Here is a 26,689-nt window from a genome sequence, read left to right as displayed (position 1 = left end):
ATACATTTTAGACAATAATTTTTCCTCTTTCAGATTGTGAACTTTGGTCCAAAAATGCATTGTTTTCATACTTTTAGATAACCAAATGTTTCAGAGATTCCGTCAACAGTACACTTTCTATGTTTTATTGCATTCAAACTCTTCTTCCCACCATTTATATATAAAATAATGGTGATAGTGCACATTTACATGGTCAGACCTTAATACATGTATCCCTCATGAATGTATCTAATTAACAAGAATTATATCAAAAGTTTGGCTAATCTAGCAGGTTCTCTTTTTTTCATTAGCAAGAAATCAGAAACAGGTAGAAAGACGTTAAGTAGTTGTTCTCTCAGGATAACCTTATGTGAACAAGCTCTTAATTGCTTATAAGATTGTCTACAAAGCATAGAAAGCATTTACAAATGGAAAAAAGTCTTAAGGATATAATTATATATTACATGTACCCTTGGAAGCAAGTAGAAGAGAATTGAATGCTAAGTAACACTGCAAATTGCAAAAAAAAGTAACTTGATGGATTTTGTTGCAGGATTCATTTTTCTAGGAAGCTTCCCATCTTGATCATTGATTGGTCCCATCCCATTGCTGATGACAGTTACTGAAATACAGTCTTTTAGCATTGCATCACTTCAAGACTCTGTTGAGAAAGGCCAGGAATACATACTGGAATGAAGCATTTCTTTCTATTTGGCCACTTTGAACACTAATTGGTAATGTCTGAAGTGACCAAAGACAATGAAACAAATACTAGCCAAAAATTATCAATAATCAACTAGGTGTCAAATTTCCCTTAATACTAGAAATAAGTCTATAAAAGTAGAAGAGTGCAGATACCCCCCGATTGTGATTTTTGATGTTGGGAACAATTCTGCATGCAGCACCCAGGGTGCGGAATGTTTAACAGAAATGACTATGAATGGCTGAAAGCGTAAGAAATGGTGTTCAGGTGTGAGTATGTATCCTCTGTGGGTCTTTTCACATTGGACAACAGACACTAAGGTCCCATCCATTCTGAAGTGGATCTGGATCAAGCTACTGAGAGGCTTACAATTCATGGAATGTGGCAACTCGCATCATCACTGCACACCAGAGGCTGGCAGACAATACAGTGCTGTAGCCTTCAGACTCCAGCACACTGATGTTGGCAGTCCAGCACACTGATGTTGGCATTGGTTGATGTGAAGGCTTAAGTAGCTCCGTGATACAATGTCAAAAAATGCCAAATAAATTGGATTCATTTACACTTGCTGTGTCCACAGCACACTTCTTGAAATTTCAGAACATGCATTAGGGATAACTTATGAAAATGACAACCCTCCTTTTCTACATAGTGAAAGTTGTACTGAAATTGTTGTGTTTTATCATTACATCTGCATATTTTCCAAAATGAATCTGTATTGAACTTTGAATTTCATGCAGATTCCTTTATTAGTGATCCTAAATTAAATTGTTGTGCTTTTTCTTTTCTTTTTAAGAAAATAAGAAAGGTTATTCTTAGACCATTGTTCCATCTTGCCCAGAAATTCTCAGGGAAATTTACAAGCAGGGCATAATGGAGAATGTTATCCGATGTTTGTCACTAGTAACAGGAGTTATAGTGCCTCTAAATTGGCCAATGTTTTAACTGTCTTGGCTAATAGGCTTTGACTGAGTTTTCCTTAATGTAGTTGTCTAATGCTGTATCTATGCATAAAGGTAAAGGGACCCCTGACCATTAGGTCCAGTCGTGACTGACTCTGGGGTTGCGGCGCTCATCTCGCTTTATTGGCCGAGGGAGCCGGCGTACAGCTTCTGAGTCATGTGGCCAGCATGACTAAGCCACTTCTGGCGAACCAGAGCAGCGCACAGAAATGCTGTAGGCTCAGTGGTTTAGACCACAGCGCCACCCGTGTCCCTTATCTATGCATAGTGACCACCATAACATCCTGTGGCAATGAGTTTCATAAACTATGTGTGTGATTTGCATGAAGAAGTACTTTGTTTTGTCCTCTTTAAACATATTGTCAACAGTTCTTTGTATAACCTGCCCTCAAGCTCCAGCATTTGTTTCCTATTAATTGCATTACTGTTCAGTTATAAACAGTATCCAGTGGTTTAAGTTGAAGCAGACACAGTTCAAAAACTTTCAGTTTAAGGAATCATTAATAGAGTTTTACATTCTGTCCATTGGTATCCCTATCATCATTAATTTCTCTGCCATTGCCCTTTACTATCGGAAAATAACAGCTAGATATAGATGAAACAAGGGATAAAAGAAAAGACTGTACACATGTCCTCATATTTTGGGCATTCAACACTCCCTTTAATTTTCTGTTCACATACATGCAAGATTGGATTCTATTTCCTTTAATCCTGATCTAATATGTCAGCTCTTGCTTCTCTGCTAACATAGCTCTTGTCCTCTTCCTAAGTTTCCTTCACCTTCTAGTTTAATGGTTTACCAACTGTATAAAAAATAGATATGATGAGCAAAAATTGGATAAATTTTATTCACAATAGCTTCATTATTTAATTTTGCCCCTGTACAGGACAACAGCAGAAGTCTTCTGTCATATATCGTATCATATTATTTGCGTAATTTTGATGAGGTAGGTATAAATTTCTCCATTTTAACTTATTTTGTTTTGGTTTTCTTGCTTCTGTCACTGAAGCTTAATTCACTGTCTTCTAGTGGTTTAAGTGTGACAGTATGCTCTGCATATAGCTTTGATTGACCATTATCTGCTAGGAATGTGGATATGTTTTTGAGGTGAAATGTTGTTGCTGTTGTTATGGTTATTAGATTAGATTTCTAACCCACTCTTCACCCTAAGGACCCAGAGTGGGTTACAACAGTATAAAAATACAATAAGTAAAATAACATGTTTTTTTAAAAAGAAAAACTACCAGAAGGGTAGATTGAAGCTTACCCCTCAGTGGCGTCAGAGACATCTGCCAAAACAATCCATTCAAGATTGTACATGCCATCTACAACAAAAACTAATACTTCACAATCATGCATAAAAAATTGCATACACTGAAATTAGAATTGGAAATTGCAATCTCATGTTACTCTGGAATATCCATATTTTTGAGAAGGCAACGGTACTAGCTCAGGCCTCCTTCCCTGAGAAAATGTGTACATCATTTTTGCAGAAATGAATCTGGAAATAAATACAAAGTCATATTACTACTGGGCTTAATGGGCACAGGGAGCTTCGGTTCATCTTTCAACGCAGGGATGAGAAAGCTGTCTCTTTCCTCTCTTCAGAGATTGTTAGCCCAGTGGTCAGGGATGATGGCTGTTGTAGTCCAACAACATCTGGATGGCTACAGGTTTCCAGTCCCTGTTCTTGTGTAACTATGCCCTGGTCTCCATCTGCTTTACAGCTGGAAAAATACAGCTATCCCACTCATCTTGAGGCTCCGGCCACTCTACTCTACTTTTTACCTTTTTAAATATAGTTGGAGACTAGTTCATCTTTTCCACAAGCACACAATGAGCTACCAAGTGTTATTGCCCATTTGCTTGTTGGATTCCATTTATCTGGTATTAACAAGCCTGTACCTTGACTGCTTAGATACTATATTTGCTTTAATAAGTAGGTGTTAAAAGTTGAGCTCATACCTCAGTTGCAAATATTTTAATATTTTAATATTATTTATTTTATGCTTTGTCAGGATGCTGGAAAAGAGCAGTGCATCTTCCCTCTTCCAGAGCCACAGGACCTTTTTCAAGCTACTCAGTTAAAATTTGAAGAGTTTCAGAAGGATCTCCGCAAACTTAAAAAAGACTTGCGAGGTACGTGTTTGCAGTCCCTTTTGAGAAACATTTAGAAGATTTCTCTCTGTGTATTTAAAGTTTGAAAGATATGATGCCCATAAAGCCAAATGTATGTCACAGATATGAATAAAAGCCTTCAAGTGAATGTTATCAGCAATTGATTGCAAAACTAAGCTTCTGCAGAAGAGAAAACAGTTATTCTACATAACTTATGTGGTTTGTCTTGAGAAGGTGAATGGGCTGTGAGGGAAGTAATCATTTGGAATTTCTGACATATCACGTAGAAAATCTGAAATAACTTGCACAGAAAGCATGGCACAATATTTAAGAACACAAAGCTTAATATATCAATTGTTAAAAGTGCCAGAGTATTCTTGATGGGCTATTTAGGCTGCAGTCCTGGAAATAAGTTCTGCTGAACACAGTGGAGCTAATTTATGAGTTGACATGTATAGGATTGTTCTGTTAATCTAGCTCTCCAAAGCAGCAGGATGGTCTTAAACCACAACATATATTCAACAAGACAGATGTTTATTTAACCATAGACAGTTGCTAATATTCTTGTCTTGGTGGCTGAACATGTCGTTACAAGATGAATCTGATTTTGTAGATATATTTCAGACAGGTTTCAAACCCGGTTTGGAACTGAAACTGCCTTTGTTGTTCTCTTGGAATTCTTAGCGGCTTTTGATACCAATGACCATGATATCTGTCTGAGATGGCTGTTGGATATAATGCTTTGAAATGGTTCTGCTTTTCCAATTCCAGAAGCTGGTGTTGGATCCTTTGAGAAATGTTCTTCAGAGTCCCACAATTAAAGATCCTGGTGGATTTCTATTTTAAGTGTTCAGTAAGCACTGAAAGTTCAGGAGGGATAGGGGGCTGTCTGACCTCACTTGGAAGGGAATTCCAGAAAATTGGACCCACAATGCTGAAAGCACAGCTCCTTGTGGATTCAAGCCAAGTATATGAGCCATAGGGACCACTAATAGAGGCTCCCCTGAAGTACACAGTGATTGAGCAGGGCTATAAGGCATCAGATATTCTTGACCTTGTATTAAGGACCTTGTAAATTAAGACTCACCTGCCAACCTAGCAGTTCGAAAGCACGTCAAAGTGCAAGTAGATAAATAGGTACCGCTCTGGCGGGAAGGTAAACAGTGTTTCCGTACACTGCTCTGGTTCGCCAGAAGCGGCTTAGTCATGCTGGCCACATGACCCGGAAGCTGTACGCTGGCTCCCTCGGCCAATAAAGCGGGATGAGCGCCGCAACCCCAGAGTCATCTGTGACTGGACCTAATGGTCAGGGGTCCCTTTATCTTTTTTAAATTAAGACTATTAAGAGTCGTGAAGCTGCCCCTGTAGCATGTGGGCAGCCAGTGCAAGCTTTGGAGCACAAGTAGTGTCTGTCCCCAACAAGCCTCACCGCAGCATTTCACATCAGCTGGAGCCTTGGGATGAGGCCCAAGAGTCACCCCACCTTGCAATAATCAAGTTCTGAGATTGCCATTATTAATGGAGATTTCCCCTGCTTCACAGTTGTACAAGCCAATCTGAAACTGTGCAGTATCTCTTGGTTGCTTCTGGCTTAATATAATGCTGGTCCTGCACATGACAGTCAAGCAATGTCATTCTAAATGGAGACTGGTGATTACGGTTGCAAGATAAAGCTCTTAAGAGTCACAAGCAGTTGGAAAAACATGACATGAGTTTCTTCTCACATGAGGAAACAATTTTCTGAGGTTTTCAAAGCAGCAAATTTAGCATGGCATTAAAGCTAGTGCAATTTGACTTGACGAAAAGAATCCTTTTAATGGCTTTAGCTGAATTTATCGATGGCTTTTGCAAGTTTTATAAACCATTGGATGCTCATCTTAATAGCTGAATACTCTTTTTGTGGGGAGGGAGGGTTCCAAATAACTTTTAAACTAAACAGATATGTACTCTTACTCCCCATTCCCCACCATATATCTCTTTCTTACTTGCACAAACACAGATTCCTTGCATGTACATAGACGCTCAAGCATACTCTTATTTTCCTCATGCATATTGTCATATATGCTCCTTGCCATCAGTTTTCTTTCTTTATGGCCCTTCCTCCTGTGACAGCATAGGGCAGTGAACAACACAGAAGAATAATCAAGCAATAATTAAAAACATCAAAAAATACATCTCTAAAAGAAAGAAACAAAAAAATACAAAAACAATGGCAGCTGCTGAAATTTTGGTTGAGATTCATATCTGAAAAGTCTGACTAAACAAATATGTCTTCAGTTTGTGTCTAAACGTCATCAGTATGAGGGGCAGAGGCATCTTCTTGGGGAAGGTGTTCCATAGATGGGGCACTGCCATGGAGAAGGCCTTGTCACACGTTGTCACCCCTGAGCTAGTAAAACTTACATCCAGAGGCCTGGATCCGACCTAGCCCTACACAAATGGAAGAATCCTTCCATTCATGAATGGAACTGGGATCGAGCAGGGGCTCCTGCTCAAGTTCATGGGTGAAGCAGCATTTTTGGCCCATCTCCCCTTTCCCTGCAGCTACCTACATGCCTCTCATTCTGCTCCAGAAATTCATCCAACCTTCTGGAACAGATTTTCAAGGGGCAGAAGGGGAAGGATAGATCAGTAAAACCCCACGCTTCCCTTCTGCTTGTAGTCAGAGGCACTATGCATCTGAATACTAGTTTCTGGGAATGACAATTGAGGAGAGTACTGTAGCGCTCCAGTCCTGCTTGCAGGCTTCCCATAGGCATCTGGCTGGCCATCGTGAGAACATCTTGACAACCTGCTATCTCCAGGGAGGCTCACCTAGCACCTACGTTACGCATCTTTAGGCACCAGGCAAAGCATTCCTCTTCTCCCAGGCCTTTAGCTAATTAAATGCTGGGCTAGATGGGCCTTTGACTTGATCCAGAAGGGCTCCTCTTACGTTCATTTGTACATCCTGTGAATGGAAACCCTGCCCGCCTGATGATCCTGACAGTGGAAGTTGGGTTAAGATGTAAGCCATAAGCTTTATCCTAGCTCCAGACACTTATCCAGCACCTTTTAGTTCCTGATTTGTGGGCAAATCCATGCTGAGACCGACAGGAAATTTCTTCAACTGAGTCATGAGCAAGGAGGACCATACCACTTCTGTGTCTTGTATCCCGCATTTAGTAGTAGAAAGCTTAACTTGTTTGGTAAGGCTCGCAAAGGGAGGACAACGACAAGACCAAAAATAAGATAGGGACAAGTTCATAGGGTCCATGGAAGAGCTAGCACTGAACCAGTCTGAGAGTCATCTATCTGCTCAGATTCTAAATCAGACTTTTCATTGAGACTTAAGTATAAAACTGTTGGTTTGTACTTCTCTCTCCACAACTAAGAAAATAAGAATGACTATATTAATGAGCAAAGTTGGCGCACAAAATAATTTCCAAAGTGGTATACCTGCACCGCTTATTTCCCAATAATTGCTGGGTGTAACGTGCATTTGTTTCTGCCCTTCCAAATCTAATCATGCAATGTGATTGCTATTTCCTTTGAAATTCCTACCTATATTTTGAAAGTTGTGCTACATAAAAATGGAGCAACAGCTAGCTTGTGTGGCTACATCTGACTGTCTCAATGTATTAGCAATCTGTGGGAAATCATGCTAACTTAAAACTATTTTTATAATAATGTAAAATGTTTTCTTTATGGTGTGTAATCAGAATGATAAGCTTGGGTACACATGTGCTTAAAAGGGAAAATTTTGTGGGGATAGATTGTTTTTATATATGTTTTCAGGATGATTGCACAGGTTCCTTCTTTTTATTTTCCCTGTTTGTTTTAAGAGCAGTACTGTGCACTGGAGACTGCTAATACTGGCATGAGGGGGAACTTCAGAGGTATTATGTAAAGAAGATGCAATTTTAGACGTTCAAAAGAGCATATTGGGGTATTTCTTCTATTTTAGAGCACGAATTTCATGTCCAGTTTTCATAACTATGTAACATTTCACTAATCATTCTGTTCTGCTGCCCCCAATTTCTTCTGCCCTTGTTTTAAAGCATTATGTGGCTGGAGATTAATCTGTTATGTACCAGACACTCTAATAAACAAAGGACCCGAGACAGCTTGGGATTTTATTAATATATCTACTGGTTTGGCTCCATCAATTGCTCCCCAATTTCACAGCTCTCCAGGATTCTCAGTTTAGCCTTTCTCAGTTCAGTGACATATAGTTTGTTAAGCAACCTGATCTGCTTTTGATCTCTCCGGGCTGTCAGCAGACCTCCTAGATGCAGTCATGTCGAGTAATAACTTTCAGTAACTCTGTCATTCCACACTTGAAATTTTAGCACTTGCTACAATACTTAAATCAACTTGCTTTGTTAAAGAGAAAGGCTGCTACTGCATTGGAATGATACAGGAGAATTTTAAGTTTAGGACTTTGTGTCAACTCCTGCAGGGTTCCCCACCCCTCACATCTTAGCGTTTGTTGAAAATATTGCTGAAATGAGTATAAATTCAAGTCCCAGTACTTTTGGCTGCAGTTCCACTACTTTCAATCATATCTGAAGTTTGGTTCTGTCATTGAAAAAAGTATATTTAGGCACATTGGAAGATGTTCCATTGCAAACTATTTCTTTAAAAAAAAAAGGCTCCAAAATTGATTAGGAGCATAATCAATGAGCATAGATAAAACTAGATCAGGGATTTCCAATGTGGTGTCTGGGGGCTCATATGCACCAACAGGTGCTTACCTGGTGCTCACATGTCTCCTGTCCCACACCCACTCAAAGTAGGCTTGAAAGAAACATTTTATTATAGCCAATAGGTTGTGGGGTGTGTGTGTTGCTCACAATAGGTTCTCTAGTTTGCTGTTGTGCCCACACAGACCCAAAAATGTTGCTGATCCTTGGACTAAATTATGACTAGTCATTTGGATATATTAATGTATGACATAATTGCAGCTCAGCACTGCCACAGTTCAACAGTTGAAACTCCATCTGCAACAGGGGGCGTAACATTTTCAGCTACTGGGTGTTCATGCATGGAGGTGGAATAGGCTACTGGGTGTGCATGGAGGTGGAATAGGCTACAGAGGGATATCATCCTCTTCCCAGAAACACGGATTTGCTGTCTTAACAAGTTCACAGGGGTGTGGATCTTGCTTAGTAAAAAGAAGACTTTGGGTGACATTACTGCAAACACATCACACTGATTGTGTGAATTGGTCCAGTATACATTCAGATGCAGTTTACAATGAAAAATTAAGTTCACCAGTTGTGCATTGAAGATGCTGGATTGAAATGTAAGCAAAGACTCTTCTATAAAGGAATGGCTTTCCTTCTCTACATCTCCATCTGCCCCCTTCATGTTCATGCAGAAATCTGTGCACTAGAATCAATTAAAAGACAGTAAGGGTAATCCTGACACAGTCAGACACTTAAACATGCTTATGTTTCTGTACCCATTTTGTAGTGGTTTACAATTTTGGTATAACCTCCATAGACATATCACTTCTGCATTATGCTATGTACTTTTCACCATTTTTCTAAGTGTTTTCCATTCTTCTTCTAGAAATGACTTCAGTCCTGTAATAACTGATTTTTGTGTGTGTTTTAAGGAGGGAAAGTCATTTTTATAGCTGAGAGGTGGTGTGTCAGATAAACTTCAGACCTCAGAAATACAAAACAACCTTCCTAGATCTGACCAGTTGCATTCTGGCTCACCCAGAGTGGACCCAGGTCAGTAGTTCCTATAGAGGTTGATGCAGACTTCTTGTCAGGAGCCCTTCTGCTGCTGCTTTTTGTGTCGTGCTGAGTCCATGTCACTTGACATGGGCTGCAGGCATGTAAGAGTACTTTAAGGCTATGGTCCTGAAGGCTAATGAACTACAACCCACATACACTGCTAATATTGACATAATTCATTTCAAGGTAATAGGACTACTCAACTCAACAGTGGTTTTCATGACCGCTGCTTAAAAACCTCTTAGGATTTCCACGTAAAACATTGCTGTGGCAAGCTAATCATTAGTGCTGCACCCACATACTTCAGTAGCCTGTGCAAACATTGCTGAAAGGGTTAATTGACTGAAACATCACTGCATGCAGACTCCTAAACCTAAACCATATGTAAAATAAAGCCAGGATTTCAGTCAATCTGTGAGTCATGTTTTACTGTCCTTAAAACTCCAAACAAGGAGCTGTCTGTAGAGGCTTTTGAAGCTTCAACAGTCCTTAGCATAAGTCCTAACAATACCAAAAAAATAAATAAAAGAAAATTGAGAGGTCTTTCTCTTCTCATGGAAAAGTGTGCAATTCAGATAAACCTGGCTTCGTTTCCCTGCATTAAATCTGAACTCCCTTTAAAGTTACCGACTTCAAGCATTTCTATGTGACTCTGCAGTACTCAGTTCAGATGGCGTTTCTCTTTCCAGGAATATGTAAGATCTATATCCCTAATATATTTCTGAAAATAAATTTGGGGAAACTTTTCAAAGTACCCAAATAAGAAGTGCTCACCATTTTTCTCACTGTCTAACCGAAAGGGCAGATTCTTCAAATGTGAGCAAATTTGGATGTATATTTGTAGACTTATACCCAGATGCATGACATCTGACAGATTATGAATTATGGCATGCACCCCTCAACCTACAAAATTAAGCTGAAATAAGACTGTATGCCATGAATATCAAATCAGAAATTTACCTTGATCATATGTTTGTTCAGCTCTTGTCTTTTGACTGATTCACAAATAGTACAATTGTATGCATATTTCTTTTGAAATAAGCCTCCATAAATTCAGTGGATTTTACTCCCTAGTAAGTGGGTTTAAGACTGGAGGCAAATTAATACCTTGCACAGTTTTTTCTCATTGGATGAATGTGGATTTTCACAGAATCCAATACTGCATTTAAAGTATCAACATCCTGGCAAATTAGCTGATATTCTTCCTGTGCTGACAGTGGTCCAGGTATCATGGAATGTTGCTTAACCATCATTCATTGCTGTGTGCATTGGCTAGAAACAATACAGATTATATCTATATGCTGATTTTATTGGCATTTTCTTATAAATATTTCAGTCTTGTGCAAATAACTTATTTTTTTAATGTGGTCTATAATTTTGTTAATTAAAATAAAATGAATGTAACACTGCATCTGATTGCCTTCTTCCATAAATTGTAGTACAGCATTGTTTTCTGAAACCTGATAGTGAAACATAGGCTCAGTTCACAGGCAATGCTAAACCATGGTTTAGCAGAATTGAGCCTGAGCAAACCTCTGACTCGTAGTTCCCCATCCTTTCTCATCCCACGTGGCTGGGAGAAGCATTTGGTAGCATTTACCTTCATGTTCATAGCTTAATGTTATATATGAACCAGAGATTGTGGTTTAAATTAAAAGTCTGGTCACTCTCTAAGCAAGCTAGTAACCCACTTAACCTTATGATAAATATGTGCTTATTACTTCTTACACATAAAGAATTGTGTCTGGGGTGGTAGTGGATAGAAGGCTGCCTGGGTTTTGTTTTCCCTGCTGGTGGCAGCTATTCACACTGGTTTGCTGTAGGGGAGGATACAGGTTTGAGGTAAGGATAAGCTGCAGATGACCTAAACTTCAAAGCAGTCATGAAATGTGATTATTTGCTAGGAGCCACCAACTGAGAATAACCAAAACATATATGTTAGCTTCTTGAAACATTTGGAATATATTTGCAAGATTCTTTTCTGGGATCTGCAAGGCCTTCTTGAGCATTTTGAAGAGGATGAAAACTAATTTTCATTAGGAATATAAGAATAGCCTTCTGGGTAAGACCAATGCCCTCTAGACCAGCATTCTGTTCTGACAACAGACAACTGTAGGAAGCCCACAATGAGGAAATGAACTAAGGAATATTTCCCTGCTCATGACTGCAGGCAACTGCTGTTTAGAAGCATACTGTTCTGATAGTGCATGGGCTATCATAACTACCAGCTATTGATAGCCTTACTAATCATGAATTTGTCAAATCTTATACACTTCTATCACACACCCTACACACTCATCTTTTTCTTCTAAATTAAAAATCCCTAAATGTTGTAAGCTTTCCTTAAAGAGGAGTTATTCCAGCTCTCAGTCATTTGGAGAAGATATAGAGTATCCTTTATCATGACTATGCCATAGCTGCCACAAAAAATAAGCACATAAAGCATTTTGGTTTTGCCTGAAGACACAACAAAAGTCAGAGACCACATAGTCTATCAAATGAAGTTTATATTGCACTGCAGCTCTTGCACTTGCTGTGAAATTGACCTAGCATTGCATTTGTTTAGGCACTGAGCCTATGAACACTTAAGTATATTTTTAACTTTGTAAGCATGAATGGTTTCATTGAGGTCAATAGAATTCACATGGTAGTATAGTTAAGCATGTTTACAAGTGTGTGTGATCTGAGCCTTGGTAAATTACTGTAGCTGGGTAGTCAATTCCACAAAGTTTAGAAATATGGTTTACTTTGCATATGTGTATATATTTTATGAGACTACCTCTCTGAGACAGATGTAAGTTTTGTTTTTAAGTTTCCTACCAGGCAGTAAATGTTGGTTAAACTTTTTTTTTTTTTTAAAAAAGTACAATTATTCACATTTCTTACAGTCTTGTCCACAGATACCAAACCTAGGCCCCAGGAATCTGAATAGACTATGGTCATTGGGTTGCATCCAGTGGTCGTGGTAAACTAGTGGAAAGCACTTTCACACACACAAGTAAAGGCATCTACCATATTTTTCGCTCTATAACACGCACCCAACCATAACACGCACATAGTTTTTAGAGGAGGAAAATCCGTAGGCATGCCACCCATAGGCATTCCCTCCATAACACGCACAGACATTTCCCCTTACTTTCTAAGAGGAAAAAAGTGAGTGTTATGGTGCAAAAAATACGGTAATTTTCACCAGTCCTCATGCTTTAGGCCTCCATTCTACATTCCATTCTGTGTCAGTGCTGAAACAGTATGGAATGTAGAATGGAGGCAGGAGGATTGGTGAAAATTACAATGGCTTATTTTGACATGTAGGTGAATCAGCGTGGCATAGCTCTGTCTCTCTCTTCATCCATGCCATGTTCCTGAGAGTTCCTATTCATAGTAAAGTGGCATTGACTGTGCCAATCCAAAACGGGTCTGACACTATTTCAGTTGAATTTGCATGTGATTGCATAACAGTCATAAAAGCTTGCTGGAGCCAACAGTTCATGGGATCAGATGTAAGTGCCAATACTGGGGCTTAAGTCTGTTTGTAATGAATCTCATTCTAATGCAGTGTGTTACTTCAATTTTCAGGATGTGAGACAGAAGCGGGCAAAGTTTGCCAGTTTTCATTAGAAGAACACATCCAGCCTTTTAAAGACAGCATGGAGAAATTCATTAGTCAAGGTAAATAATGAGGTGCCATTGAACCTTTCCAAGATTTATCAAAAGAAGGTTATGGAAACAATGTTTCGACATGGTGAATAAAGAGTCTATTTTGAAACCACAGATATGTGTAGATTAGCTCAATCAATTGGCATTGCATTTCAGAACACCTCTACCTGTTCTGTGTTCCATTTCTAAATGATAGTAGAGGCAGTTTTTGACTTTTAAATATATATTTCTGATGAGTTCATATTCTGTGTAGGAAACAATTTCCTAACATTTGTTTCTTGACAATTTCATAAAGCTGGAAGCTGAAGCTGTGCTTTGACTTGTCTCCAAATACATGGTGATACTTTTCAAAGTATTAAAAATATGATGTGTTCAGTTTTCTGGTTTATTTCACTTGCAAATTGTCTTTGAAAGGCCACATGTTTTGAAAACAAAATCTAAGGAATTCTGTAAAATGTTTGGGTCACGTTCACAGAAAATGCCACAAAAGTGTACTTCATAATCCATGGCTTATTTCTCACCTCCATTTTAGCTTTTTCAGGTTTCCAAGCCAATTGCTGGAGAACTCAGACTGATATTTCCTATAGGAACGAATATGATATTTATTGTGATTTTCCTTTCCATTTGGAACTTTCTAATTATTATTATTTCTAAAGGTTAGAACTTTGTACTTTGGGATTGATGTGAAATACTTTGAAAGAAATGCTGTTGGGTGTCTTCAGTAGTAGTGTACCATCAGCTAAGAAACAAGAGCTATCATCACTGTCTCTGAAACCTCCACAGTCACTTACAGACTCACTGTTAAGACCGTGTTCATGGAAGACAATCTTACACGGCTATGAGTGATTGCCAAAGATGACTCTAGGGGGGTTGTAACAGCCTGCCTCAAATGAGTGGCAGGATTTTAAAGCCCCTGAATTCTTTTCTGGCTCACATTAAAATGTGAGTTGGAGAAGGTTCCTAGCTGCTGCTCCTACTACTTGAGAGACTTTTTCCAAGCTCTGGAGAAAAAAACTAGAAAGTTGATTAAGGAATAAAGTTAAAAACCATATGGGGGTAGGGTAGCCCAGTCACAGGTAGGGTATTAGACAAAGCTGTTAAACGTCATTCCTGGGCCAACCTGAGCTGCCCCAGTTACTGCCAAGTTCAAGATTACACCCAAGCCGTGAAGCTGGCTCTTCAGAGGAAGTGCAAGCCCATCTGAGTCTTAGTTGAACACCTCCCTTGAGAGTGGACAATTTCCCAGCTGACAGCACATCTGTCTTATCCAGATGAAGTTTCACTTGTTCACCTTCATCCAACCTGGTAACCCCTCCTGTCACCAAGTCAGCAGTCTTCTGAGATGAGCAGGTGGAAAAATGAGGAAGAGCCAAACTGCCCCATGACTTCTCCCAGTGGTTTCATGTAAAGAATAGGGTAGCGGGCAGAATAGGACCCTGAGGCACCAATGGCCAAGGAGTGGAGAAGAAATCCACTGAAATTGAAATTGATAATGGTTTTCTATAAGGACTAGAATCATCTTAGCACTGTGCCTCCCAGTCTCAACCCAGACGAGTCCTCAGAAGGGTACTATGAACAGTGATATTGAAATCTGCTGAGAACAATATGGTTACACTCCCCCCACTCCCAGCATCCATTCCCCAGCAGAAGTCATCCTTCAAGATGTCCAAGGCTCTTTCTTTCTCCAAACTGAACCTGACTCCAGACTGGAAAGGATTCAAATAATCATAATCATTCAACATCATCTGGAGTTGTCTCACTACTACCTCTTTAAGTGCAGCAGGGATGACTCCATCCCTCAATGAGGCATTCACAACCTATGAGGCCCACATACCCAGGTCAGCTTTGCAGAAAGGACAAGTATCAGTGGTAGGAATCATCCCTCCAAGCAGTTTGTCCACATCCTCAAGTTGCTTAATACAACCTGTGCTCTCTGATTCTCCCAGGCAAATGCCTTCTTAGTTGTTTTTTCCCAGCAGGGATTACTTGATAGCCTGGTTGTGGCAGAACTATGCTTTTTTCAAAAACAAAACAAAAACCACTAAGTGACATGTGAGAGGTGAGTTGACTACCAGGAAGGGTTATATATCCCCTTCCTAAAGGTAAAGGTAAAGGTACCCCTGCCCGTACGGGCCAGTCTTGACAGACTCTGGGGTTGTGCACCCATCTCACTTAAGAGGCCAGGGGCCAGCGTTGTCCGGAGACACTTCCGGGTCACGTGGCCAGCGTGACATCGCTGCTCTGGCGAGCCAGAGCCGCACACGGAAACGCCATTTACCTTCCCGCTGGTAAGCGGTCCCTATTTATCTACTTGCACCCGGAGGTGCTTTCGAACTGCTAGGTTGGCAGGCGCTGGGACCGAGCAGCGGGAGCGCACCCCGCCGCAGGGATTCGAACCGCCGACCTTTCGATCGGCAAGTCCTAGGAGCTGAGGCTTTAACCCACAGCGCCACCTGCGTCCCTATATCCCCTTCCTACCTACTGGTTTTTGCCTTCAACTGCCCTTCCCCCTGCATTTACCTTACAAGAAAAGCATGAGGTTGAGCACCCTTGTTTTTCTTTGTTTTTCTTGAACAAAGTCTAATACAGAGATGGAGAAGAAAACCTTTTGATTAAGTTCCAAAAATAAAGTAATGTTATATAGTTTGTAATATGAAATCCTTTGTTTTTTTATCTGGCTGGACTGAAATCAGGCTTGAAAGAGTTCATACAGGATTTTGCTTTCCTGCATAGTATTTGACAGGCTTTTGCTCTCAATATTTTTTTTCTAAGGGCTTTTGTTGTTTACATAGGCATAATCGATGAGTTGTTTCAGGTAGATTGCACACACAAAGACCATTTAGGAAAAATGAGGGTAATATAAACACTCTGTTTATATAGAGTGTTTTCTGGGGAAAGGAAAATGGAATTTCCAAACATTTCCAAACAGCATAGGAATTTTCTATAGGATATTTATATACTGCCTACATTCTTTGGCTTTCAGTTCAACAGCATATTTACGTTCTCAAATCTATTGTGTTGTGGTTGCAATGACTCATGGTAAAGGCACTAATTTGGGCAGATAGAGAAAACTGGCAACATGTGGAGGTGAATCATAAGGAAAGTCATAGCAAATTAGGCAATTGCTTCTTTAACATTCTAAATGAGAAAAGGTGGGGAAAGGGGTACCAATGAACACATACAAAATGATTCAGAGTTTAGACCAGCAGTTAAAAATGAGAGATTATTATTCAAATGCAATTTTATATTCAATTACACTGAGAAATTGTGATATTCCCTTAGGAGACTTTTGGGTCTGATTCAGCAGAAATAGCTTAAATTACTGAGAAAGCTTCAGGCTAGACAGTGGCTTGAAACAGTAATAGCATTCAGTAATCATTGGGTCAAGATTGCAGCTGAGGACAATGGCAAAAGGAGTGGCATCGAGGCACAATTTTGAGATGGCTTTTGAGTCCCAGTTCAATTGCTGTAGCAGAATTATTTCCAGAATGATAAATAGATAACCAACAAAACAAAGCCCTGCAACTCTAAAAGGGTGTCTGTTTGGGGCAGTCATTTCTTTCCTTTTACTTTTGATGGCCTCATCTTCATGAAAAATGAGTCATTTGGTAGCCAGGACCCATCTGATGTCACAGAGAAAGCAAATATCTCAAGAGCTTCACAGATTCCAAATGTGTAACTAGCAGAAGATTTCCAGAATGGTGTCCAACCTCAGGCACTTTCCTCAGAAACCTGAAATCTTTTGAAATTAAGGACATATAACCTCCCTCATCAGAATGAATAGATACAAAGCACAAGGAAGATCCATCAGAGGTGTCACAGGGCTGCTGAAGTATTCAGATTAATGCTTGATCTTGATCTTTTAAGAAGTCTCTGCAGCACAAGGACAAGAACAGAGCCAAGTATTTCCCCCCCCCCCCACCCTGCAGCTTGCTGCACTTTAAGCATTGGTTGGTATCAAACCACTTTGGGGCAGCAACTCTGGTGCTTTCTCACCTTAAGAATCAAATGCTTATAAACTTGCTTTGTCTTCTGGCAGTCTCAGCATTAGCTCTTGCCTGCCAGCTTCCAGATCTTGGCATCTAACTCCTTGTCTGACCTTCAGTGTTTTAGCAAGCTATGCTGGCTTTAATTCTTCCTTGTCTGTAACAATAATCCCATTTACTTTATGCGGTACAAAATAGCTCTGTTTACCCCTAACTTGAAGCTTTTCTCCAGCCATCAGTTGCTAAATGGAAGAGAATAGAAGACAATGTGGGACACGCAAAATTGCAGCAATGTGTAATGACTCCCTTATTCACCACAAGTGAGCAGTTTTATGCACCAGCCCTCTATCCCTTTATACATACAGTCAGATGGCCAGGGTATTATTATTATTATTATTATTATTATTATTATTATTATTATTATTATAGCTTTTGCTATTTTCTTTTAAATAATTGATCCACACACATACTTAAACAAAAGTCTGCCTATGTTCTCTACTTCCCATTTTTACCTGCACTGCATGCCTCACATACATGTTTCCATCCTGCTTATGGTACTGGAGAAGCGTCAGCTGGTAGTCTCATTGTGTCTTACCCTCTTCACAAGGAAGCCTACTTTTGCAAAAATCTAAAATTATCCATCTTCCTCTAACGAAATGCATTGTGATGAAACTCCTTTTCTACTACAGAAATGTAGTTGATAAGCTTGTTCTGCTTTGGATCACATTTTAATGGTGTAATCCATTAGTACTTTCTGAAAATAAATTGGGCAACATCTGTCTCCTTTTTTATGGTTACAAACTGGATGTGTAAGATTGTATAAACCACCTAAATAGTCATGGCGGTAAAACCTTGTCGCCAGTTCAAATAATCTGGTCAGAACAGAGTGATCTTGGAAATGAGCTAGCGATGCTCCCATATGACTTTGTTTACAGTGCAGATACGTTTTCTAACCCACCGTTCTACATTAGTTAATCACTAAGCAGCGCTAGACTTTTAGCGGTGCAAGTTTCTTGGAGACAAGCACCGCATTTTTGTGGTAAGCTTTAGCATTTGTATTTGAGGAATACTTAAAATAAAATGTTAAAACTGTGCTTCAGATAGAGTTATGCAGTGATTTTCCCAACTGAAATCTACTTAACTTCAATCACAATTCATTTTAATTTAAAGTTGCAGGCTTAGAATGAAATATCTAGGTTGATCTTAGATTTGGCCATCATTTCAGTGGGTTGATGAAGCTGGCGTGTCCACCACCCTTTATTTCTTTCTTTGGTCAAAAGGTCTTAACACGATAGGTGGTCTGGTCTCTTTTTATCTGGCAACACCCACTGCAGATTTTTAAGGTAGTTAGGGTCAGCTGTTAAATTCTTTTAAAGATTTTTCCAAGAGCTCTATCTAATGGTGAAATTCAGAAACTGGGACATAGGGCTTTTTAAATAGTCCAAACCATGTCTAGAAAAACCATGTTTTAAAAAGGTTGAGGTTAAACATGTGATGTAAACATTCAAGTTACATGCAGTTCAGAAGGCATGTGCAATGGCTGCACTGCCTCATAACTGTGGCTTGTATCTGGATATACATATTCTGTCAAGGAGTGTGATACACTTAGTTTTTGTGTTGCTTTAATTCCTTGGAACAATTTGCATAAAGTTTGCCCTATCTGCAACCAAGTTTTCCTTTGGAATTTGGAGGCTCCCATCAGGATTGGATGAATCCATCTTTATTTACAACATTTTGTTCCACACATGGGTTTTTTTACAGTTTTGCTAGAGGATTGGGACTGCCTAAGACTTTCACTTTTTCTTTACCCCCTTGCTCTCCCAAGTCTGCTCTGGGAATTGCAGGGAACAAAAGAGTAAAGAAAAATTACATTGTGCCAGTGGAAGTCCATTCTGCTGGTAGATGGCCATCATTGGATGTCACCCAGTAAATTGTTCTTCTGCATGCAGATTTGGTAAAGTTCATATTACTCACAGATTTTGGACTGATCATGGATGGTATTATAAAATATTTGATGTGGAAGGATCCAGTTTTGGGAGAATAAACAACCACAAGAAAACAGAATGTTCCTTAATTATCATAAAGCATGATAACAATACTAAGCATCCTTGTTTCACAATACAGCTAAAATTGTTAGGGAATTTTCAAATGCCAATATTTGACCAAAATTCCACTTGTGAGAGATTTTTGTGGCAGTGCCAATTCAGTTTTCTGGTGACTGTAGATACTAATACTGTAGTGATAATGGCAATGATGTATACATGACATTTTGATATGGGCCATTTAGTCTTAGCACTATTGTTTTATACAGGCATTTTCTTTTTGAAACGGCATACTGGTGCAAACTTGCCATATAACATATATATATATATATATATATATATATATATATATGGGGTGATGTTGGAATGAGAAACAAAGTGAGTATTTAAATATATTGCTAGGTCATTAACTTGTGAATGTGCTTCACATCTACTTTGGTGATTTGCATAACCTGATTCTTCAGTCAAGGTGTTCACCTACTGTTTTTGGTACCTATAACTTTTCATGTATCGAAAACTGCTTCTGGAAGTGATTTTGGTGTATTTTCTTTCACACCAAGGCCAAGTGCACAAGTTTAGTGCTCACACAGTGATACAGAGCTTTTCCTTTCAGAAGTGTGTAAAAGGAGGATTTTGCTGCTTAAGAAAATCAATGCTTAAATAAAAGTATTACACTTTATCTATAATCTTGTTCTCTATCTGTTGTTCAGCTAAAATTGACCATGAAATGGAAGAGAAATCCCTGGAAGAGACACATAAAAGGTGAGCAGACCAAGCTTCATTTTCCACTAACATTCTAATAAGCTTCTATTTTTTAGGTAGTAAAAGGAACAAAGTCTTAAAGGACAAATTGTGATTCTGCCAATAGAATTTATAGGGCATTGCTTGGTATACAATGCTCTCATATAATATGCTAGTAAAGCTAGAAGGTTCATACTCTTCCTAAAATTAACACAACACTTCCAAGAGGATTAAAACAATAATTCAATCAGGGCTTTGCATAAAAAAGTGGGTCATCTTCCTCAGACTAATAACAGATGCACAATACTTTTATTCTGTACTTTTGAGCTACCCACTATATACAAAGGAAAGTAGGGGGGCGGGAAGTTCCTATAAAAGTATTAATAATGTGGATAATTAAATGTGGCTTCATTGCAAAGTTAATTAGGCACATTAAAGCAGATACACTGCGTAATTCATTATTGATGTTAGCGTTAATGGGGTTTGTGTCTTTGAAGACTCTTCAGTCTTCTTGCACAAAATCTGGTTTCTTTTTTCTCCCTCCTTTTTGCAATTTTCTCAACATTGTGGCTTTAAGAGTTTCTTTAATAGCAATGGAAAATATTTTTTCTGAAAATTCACGTTTCCAAATCTTATGGAAATTACTCATGGAACTGCCAGATTGTTTAAAAATTACACTTTTGAAAAGTTGCTTGTATTATACTAGGAAATACAGTGGGACATGTTTTAAAGAATAATTGAGAATGCTAGTACAGGATTCCATTTAGAAATCTGCATGATAATTAAGAATGTCACATTAAGTTCAATGCTTTAAACTGATTCTAGCAATAGTTGTCAGATTCCAGAAAGCAGTTCATGTTCATTGCCAGTGTAACACCTGATGTGTACTTCATTTTTGCATTATCTGTGGTCTGTTGGAAGACATTCACTGTTCAAAAACATAAGGGGGGTGGGCTCATTTCCTTCACTAACTATTGTTACATTTCTGTTGAGAAGGGAAAGGAAGATTGTAGTAACAGAAAACTAGAACTATTTTTAATAAATCAGATTCTCATGAAGAGGTGGGATGAAGTTCTGCATAGGTACCTAGTTGTAACTTAAAACATCTTATAGATAAACACAATAAATGATGGACAAACATGATAAAATTATTAGTTACATAACCCTCAAAACCACAATAGATGTACCGAGGACTCTGCTCAGCTGTTTCCTATTTGATCACCTCTTCTTTGCATTTTATTTCACAAAACTATACCACTGATGACTGTTCCAGATATTAAAAACTGCCACAGAATGCCTTGGCAGCCTAAAGGACATAGGTATTTACGGCCAAGACTCCATCAGGGGTTATGGAACAAAATGTGTGTACATTATGACATGTGCTTACTACTTGCCTAAGGATTATGAGCCTGCCTTGTACAGATAAGCATTCTCAAATATTTCATGTTTAATATTAGAGACAAGGGGACACTAGGCAGGAGGAAAACTCTGTGCTGTGCCTTGATGTACTGTATGTATATAAAACATTTGCCTGTATTGCAACAGTAAAATTGGTTCTTCCTTCTGCAGATCATGCATTAGTATATGAAAGTTTCTTTAGAATTCACCACACAAAATGCTTCAAACATACTTTTTTGGATAGAGGGTGAGAGGAAAGCTTAGATAGGTTTCCAGCTGTAATGTTTTAAGAGATATGGAAAATAAGGTTTTGAATTAAGTAAAAACTAATGGTGAGGATTTGCTGAATTTATAATCTGAATTGGAAAATAAGAAAGGGAGGTATGAGGAGGTCCAGAAAATAAGTTAAAAGAAAATAGGTAAAGGGAAATTTTATGTGTTTCTTTAGTTGTTTTTATATTTTTCTCTTTTTTGTATTTTTGTATTTTTGTTGTTTCTTTTTTGTTGTTTTATAATGTATTATTCTGGAAAATTTCAATAAATATCTTATTAAAAAAAAGAGAGGAAAGCTTAGATAAATAAGAGATTAGTTACATTCTGCTAATCATGGGTAAAATAATCATGGGTGCATTGGATGAATAGATGTGCTAGTTGCAGTGATGGATTAGATGGAGGGTGATTAATGTGATTAATGTGGTTGTATTTTTTATCTTTTTGAAGTGACTATGTGCAACACAGTGTCTATCTCATGATTACATATAATGGAGTTGCACAGAAATACTGGTTCATTATTTGATATGGCGGGAAAATGGTAAAAAAAAAAAAAAATGTCTCTCTGTGACATTGTAAAACGCCAAGTAAAAATAAGTTATGAAATAGTAAAGCTTTGCAGAATTCCTAAAATTACTTACGTTTTGAGAACAATGCTCCAAGTGTATTTTAGAAAAGTTCAGTTGTTTAGTAGATGAGCTGAAATGGAAAGTTAATCTTTCACACATAATGAAGACAAAGAAAATGGTATGTCTGACCCAGAGATTCCATAAAGTGTCTGGCTGTTCATTTGTCAGAAGTGAGATGTTTAACCGTTTCTGAAAGGTTGTATACTTTTTTATTTATTTATCATATTTAGCAGCTTTAAGAGTGTCAATGTGTGAAGTGTTTATTCAAGAAATGGATTTCTGGCAAACGGGCAAAAAGAAAAGTGAAATGTTTAGCTCACAAATAAGAGCATATTCTAAGATCTCTGAGTAAGTATCCTGAGATTAGAAGAAAGCACACAGGTCTGTGTTTATCTAGCTTACGCAGGCAGACAAGGAAGGCTCCAGACTGGTATTAAAGCTGAAGTGATACGGAATGTCTTCACCAAACCCCAAACAATTACATCACCCCCTGAACAATATTGATAAAGTGCAATAGAAAAAGACCTGGCACTTTCTAGTTTCAACCCTCACAGCTAACTACTTGAGAACCTGTGAAATACTTGACATGGTAAAGTAGGGGGGAAGTTGTTTCAAAGGGGTCACAAAGAGCTGTCAGGCATTACAGCATAAGGAAGGGCCATAGTTCTGTGACAGAGCACATGCTGTACATAAAAAGATTCTCAAGGTCAGTCCCTGACATCTCAAGGTAAGGCTGGGAAAAACTACTGCCTAAAACCTTGGAGATCTGCTGGCAGCCAATGTAGACAATATTGAGCTAGTTGGACTCATAGTTGGGTCGTATAAGGCAGTTTCTTATGTTCTTATACCCAAAAGACTTTTAAAATAAAAAAATACAAGCTGAAGATGACAGGGATTGAATCCGGGAACTTTTTTGTGTTGTTGGGGCCATGGTTCAATAGTACACCTGAAACTTTGTGTGCATATTCATCACATTCTTCAGAAGCTTAAGTCTGAAATTCAATCAGTTTGCATTTGTGGGTAGCCAGGCCAATTCCTTTCCCTGCCTGAAACAAGGGTAAGTGCACTCCCTATATACATTCAGAAATTGACTGTCAGTGGGATAGCATTCCCCACTGCACATGAGGTCAATAAGCTAGTTAGGGGTGCATGCTCTCCAACAGAGAGAAATGGCTAGGAGGTTCAGGTGAACACCCTGAAGGCTGCCAGTGTTGCCCTCCCCCAGCATATATCTCCTGAGGCAATTACCTCCCTGCCTAATTCTAGGGCTGGCCCTGACTAGTGTCAAAATAACTCAGCAGGCAGCTCAGCCACCTTGCAAATTTTCATTGTAATATATGCTAAATTAACAATCTCATAACTAAGGAAATCCCATGAACAAAGCAACTTTGAAAATAATAATACCCTGCCCATCTGACTTGGTTGCCCCAGCCGCACTGGGAGGTTTCCAGCATATATAAAAACATAACAAAGCATTACAATTTATACTCTGTTTTACCTAGTCTTAAGCTCCAGCCAGTCACGTGTATTCTGTTCATCTCCACTTTTTAATCAGTCTCCAGTTTTAAGTGAAATTGTAAAGAGGTTGATCTCTGTTGATTTCACCCCTATCTGACTGGAGGAGAACAGGAGTCATGAGAGAAAAGGTAAACGAAGACACTGATATGCACATTTATCATGAGATCTTTCATTTCAAATCCAAGAAAAGTTATGATTCCTCATACCTGTCTTAGGGGAAAGAAAGAATTAAATAGTGAACTCTCGATCAGATCACATAATTTTTATTCCATGTTATTTCCAGTAATCACATTTAGTTGCATCTGTGCTGTGTTTTATGTTGTTTGTGGTATGTATGTGAATGACAATAATTTCCGTAGCTGTGTCATGCCTTTTATTGATTACATGCACCTCACTATTGGAGTTGCACACACAGTTCTTTCCAATACATTCAAGTATATTCCTTCTTTGAGTGCCAGATGATATGTAAACACGCTCTGCTGTTGTTTCCTGTAAGTGGCTAAATGCTACCATTTGATTTCTGCACACTTGATTCATTCACTAGTTAAAACAACGGGAAATTTATACTTCTCCACTGCTTTTGATATTGCATCAGTTACTGTCTGAAAATTTACAGTAGCCTAAGTTCTTTGAATCAGCGATAGACTGACATATTATACTAACCTAGAACACATTTCTAAGCCACATTTCTTGTAGTCTGTGGGTTAAGTAATAGCTGGCATAAGAAGCAACTTGGGAATTGATTTGTCAATTTAATTATTTAATTTCAATTTTAATCTGATTCTCTACCCTGCCTCCCTTGTTGGCACCATTTTACACTCATTTTGAAATATGTTCAAGGAATGGGGTAGAGAAGAGAGACATAATTTAGGATCTGGAAACTTCAGTGAAAGAAAAAAAGATTTCCCTTGGGATACTGCTCTTTTCCAAAGAGGAGTACTGAAACATGCACAGTTGCATGATGACACTTGCTATTGTTGTTTTGGTGCTACAACACTGGCGCTTCTTTTACACAATGCTGTGCTCTAGTATGGCTACATTACTATGGAAAGGGACTTCCTAGAAAGCAAGATGGAACCAGGTGGCTCTGCCCCACTCTCCATATGTACACTTCAAGCAACAAAATAAGTCTCTGGTTACCAGAACAGCAACAAAACAAAACAAAACAGTTCTCTGAATAGTCTAAATGTTGTGTTCAGGTGTACATCATGCAAGATAACATGCTGGAAATTGCAAATTTTGGAATTCAGAAGAGTATTTGAGAATTTCATTTTGAATCCATAAATGAATGGCCACGATATGAAACTTCTGATCATTAAGTCAGTATTGACATTGAAAGCCACTTCTTTAGAATTTTTCAAGCTTCTTGTATTATATAGATTTAAGAGGTAGAAAATCTACACATGCAGCACAGTCTTGTAGGGTGGCTCTCACTGGACGTCTGCATTAGACTGAAAAAGGAAAACAAATCCTTATTTGGATGTTCCCACATTAAGAAATCTTTCTGTATATGGAAAATGTGTATGTCAGGGGCCAGACATACTTAGAAACTTCCTCTCTGACAGCCTAGCTAGAAATATTTGTTTCTTTTGGAAAGCACTGGAAGATGCACTCTCCCATGTATAGTGTGAAATGGACCATCTAGTGAGAGGAGCTGCACAATATTCTTTTGCTGCATGTGTAGACCTAATTTTGCTTTTAATATTATGTTTTTCCAATATTTTGGGTTGTCTTTTCACAAAACATGCCCAAGGTGATGTACAAAAAATATAAGCTAAAGTGTAACTGAAGGCCCTACTTCAGGTGTCTCCAGTCTTCAAGATTTTGACAGTGGTGACAGAACATGGTGTTTTTTTGTGTGAAGGCACCCAGGTTGTGAAAAGCACTTCTCAGAGAAATTCATTTGACTCAATCTCTTTTTCCATTTCAGTACCAAGTTTATTCTGTTAGGTGGTATCCAGTTCTGTCCCCTCCATGGACAGAAGAAATCCATCAGTAGAACAGTCTGCTGACTTTCTGGAGCAGATTTAGGGAGGGACAGGTGGATCACAGAAAATTGCCTCCTCTGTTCCACTGATGGATGTCCTCATTCAGTGAAAGGGACAGCATCAGATACCGCACATTGCGTTTGCATGACCTGCTGTTTGTGGGATATAGTTTAGGACTATTTTCATGCAATCTTAATAAAACTGACTCTGACTCTGTGGCATTGGTTTCTTACAAATTGTTTCACTTGGGGTGATGGGGTTTTGTTTTGCATTTCCTTATTTTAGTTATATTTTCTTCATCATATTTTATTGTTAAATTTTAGTATTAAAATCTAGAGTTAACCTCCTGAATTGTTGAATGACAGGATATATATGTATGTAGAAAATTACCGGTGCGTTCAATCATATTATTCTGATGAGGATTGTGTTGTGTAAAACTGAAGCCATATAAAGCCCTAATCAAGGATAAGTTACTATCTTTATTTATTTAAGGGTATTTAAATCTTTAATTGGTGGGGGATCTGAACTACTTTGAAATCCATGTAGCAGACATTTAGCCTCTGCCCTCCATAAACAAAACAGCAGTGTGAACAACCAATGACTTGTTTTTTAAGTAGGATTGAAAAGTCATGCTAGCTGAAGCAAAGCTGCTGACCTTTGCTGCCTCTGTTAATCCCTGACAGCGACCTCCCCCACCCCCACCCCCACAATTTCTGCACCAGTGGTGGAAGCATAGGTACAACAGCACTCTTTGCTCAGGCACCCTTGAGATAAGCATCTCTAAGAGCTTTACAAACAATACACTACCCTGACAAAAACCGCTCTTCATTAGTAAGTGTTCCCAATTTGCTGATAAGGAAGTCGAAGTGCTGAAGCATTGTGACCTCACCAAAGTGACGTTGTAATTAAGAAACCCATGACTAGGACTGTGGAGTTTTGACTGTCGGTTTTGCTCTCTAATTGCAGCA

General features: G+C 38.7%; 1 protein-coding gene across 1 annotated transcript in view; it reads left to right on the top strand.

Annotated features, from left to right (window-relative positions):
- The window catches only part of FMN2 (formin 2), a 180,324-nt gene that overhangs the window by 137,041 nt on the left and 16,594 nt on the right, over nucleotides 1-26,689 (top strand). The window contains exons 12-15 of the mRNA XM_079969431.1: nucleotides 2,532-2,591; nucleotides 3,664-3,784; nucleotides 13,069-13,161; nucleotides 19,888-19,939. Of these exons, the coding sequence (XP_079825557.1) occupies nucleotides 2,532-2,591; nucleotides 3,664-3,784; nucleotides 13,069-13,161; nucleotides 19,888-19,939 (326 nt within the window). The remainder of the gene's footprint in view (nucleotides 1-2,531; nucleotides 2,592-3,663; nucleotides 3,785-13,068; nucleotides 13,162-19,887; nucleotides 19,940-26,689) is intronic.

This window comes from Podarcis cretensis, assembly GCF_951804945.1.
Source record: "Podarcis cretensis genome assembly, chromosome: 3".
Classification (NCBI taxonomy): Eukaryota; Metazoa; Chordata; class Lepidosauria; order Squamata; family Lacertidae; genus Podarcis; species Podarcis cretensis.
The sequence above is the reverse complement of the archived record's forward strand: the minus strand, read 5'-3'. Positions and strand labels throughout refer to the sequence as shown.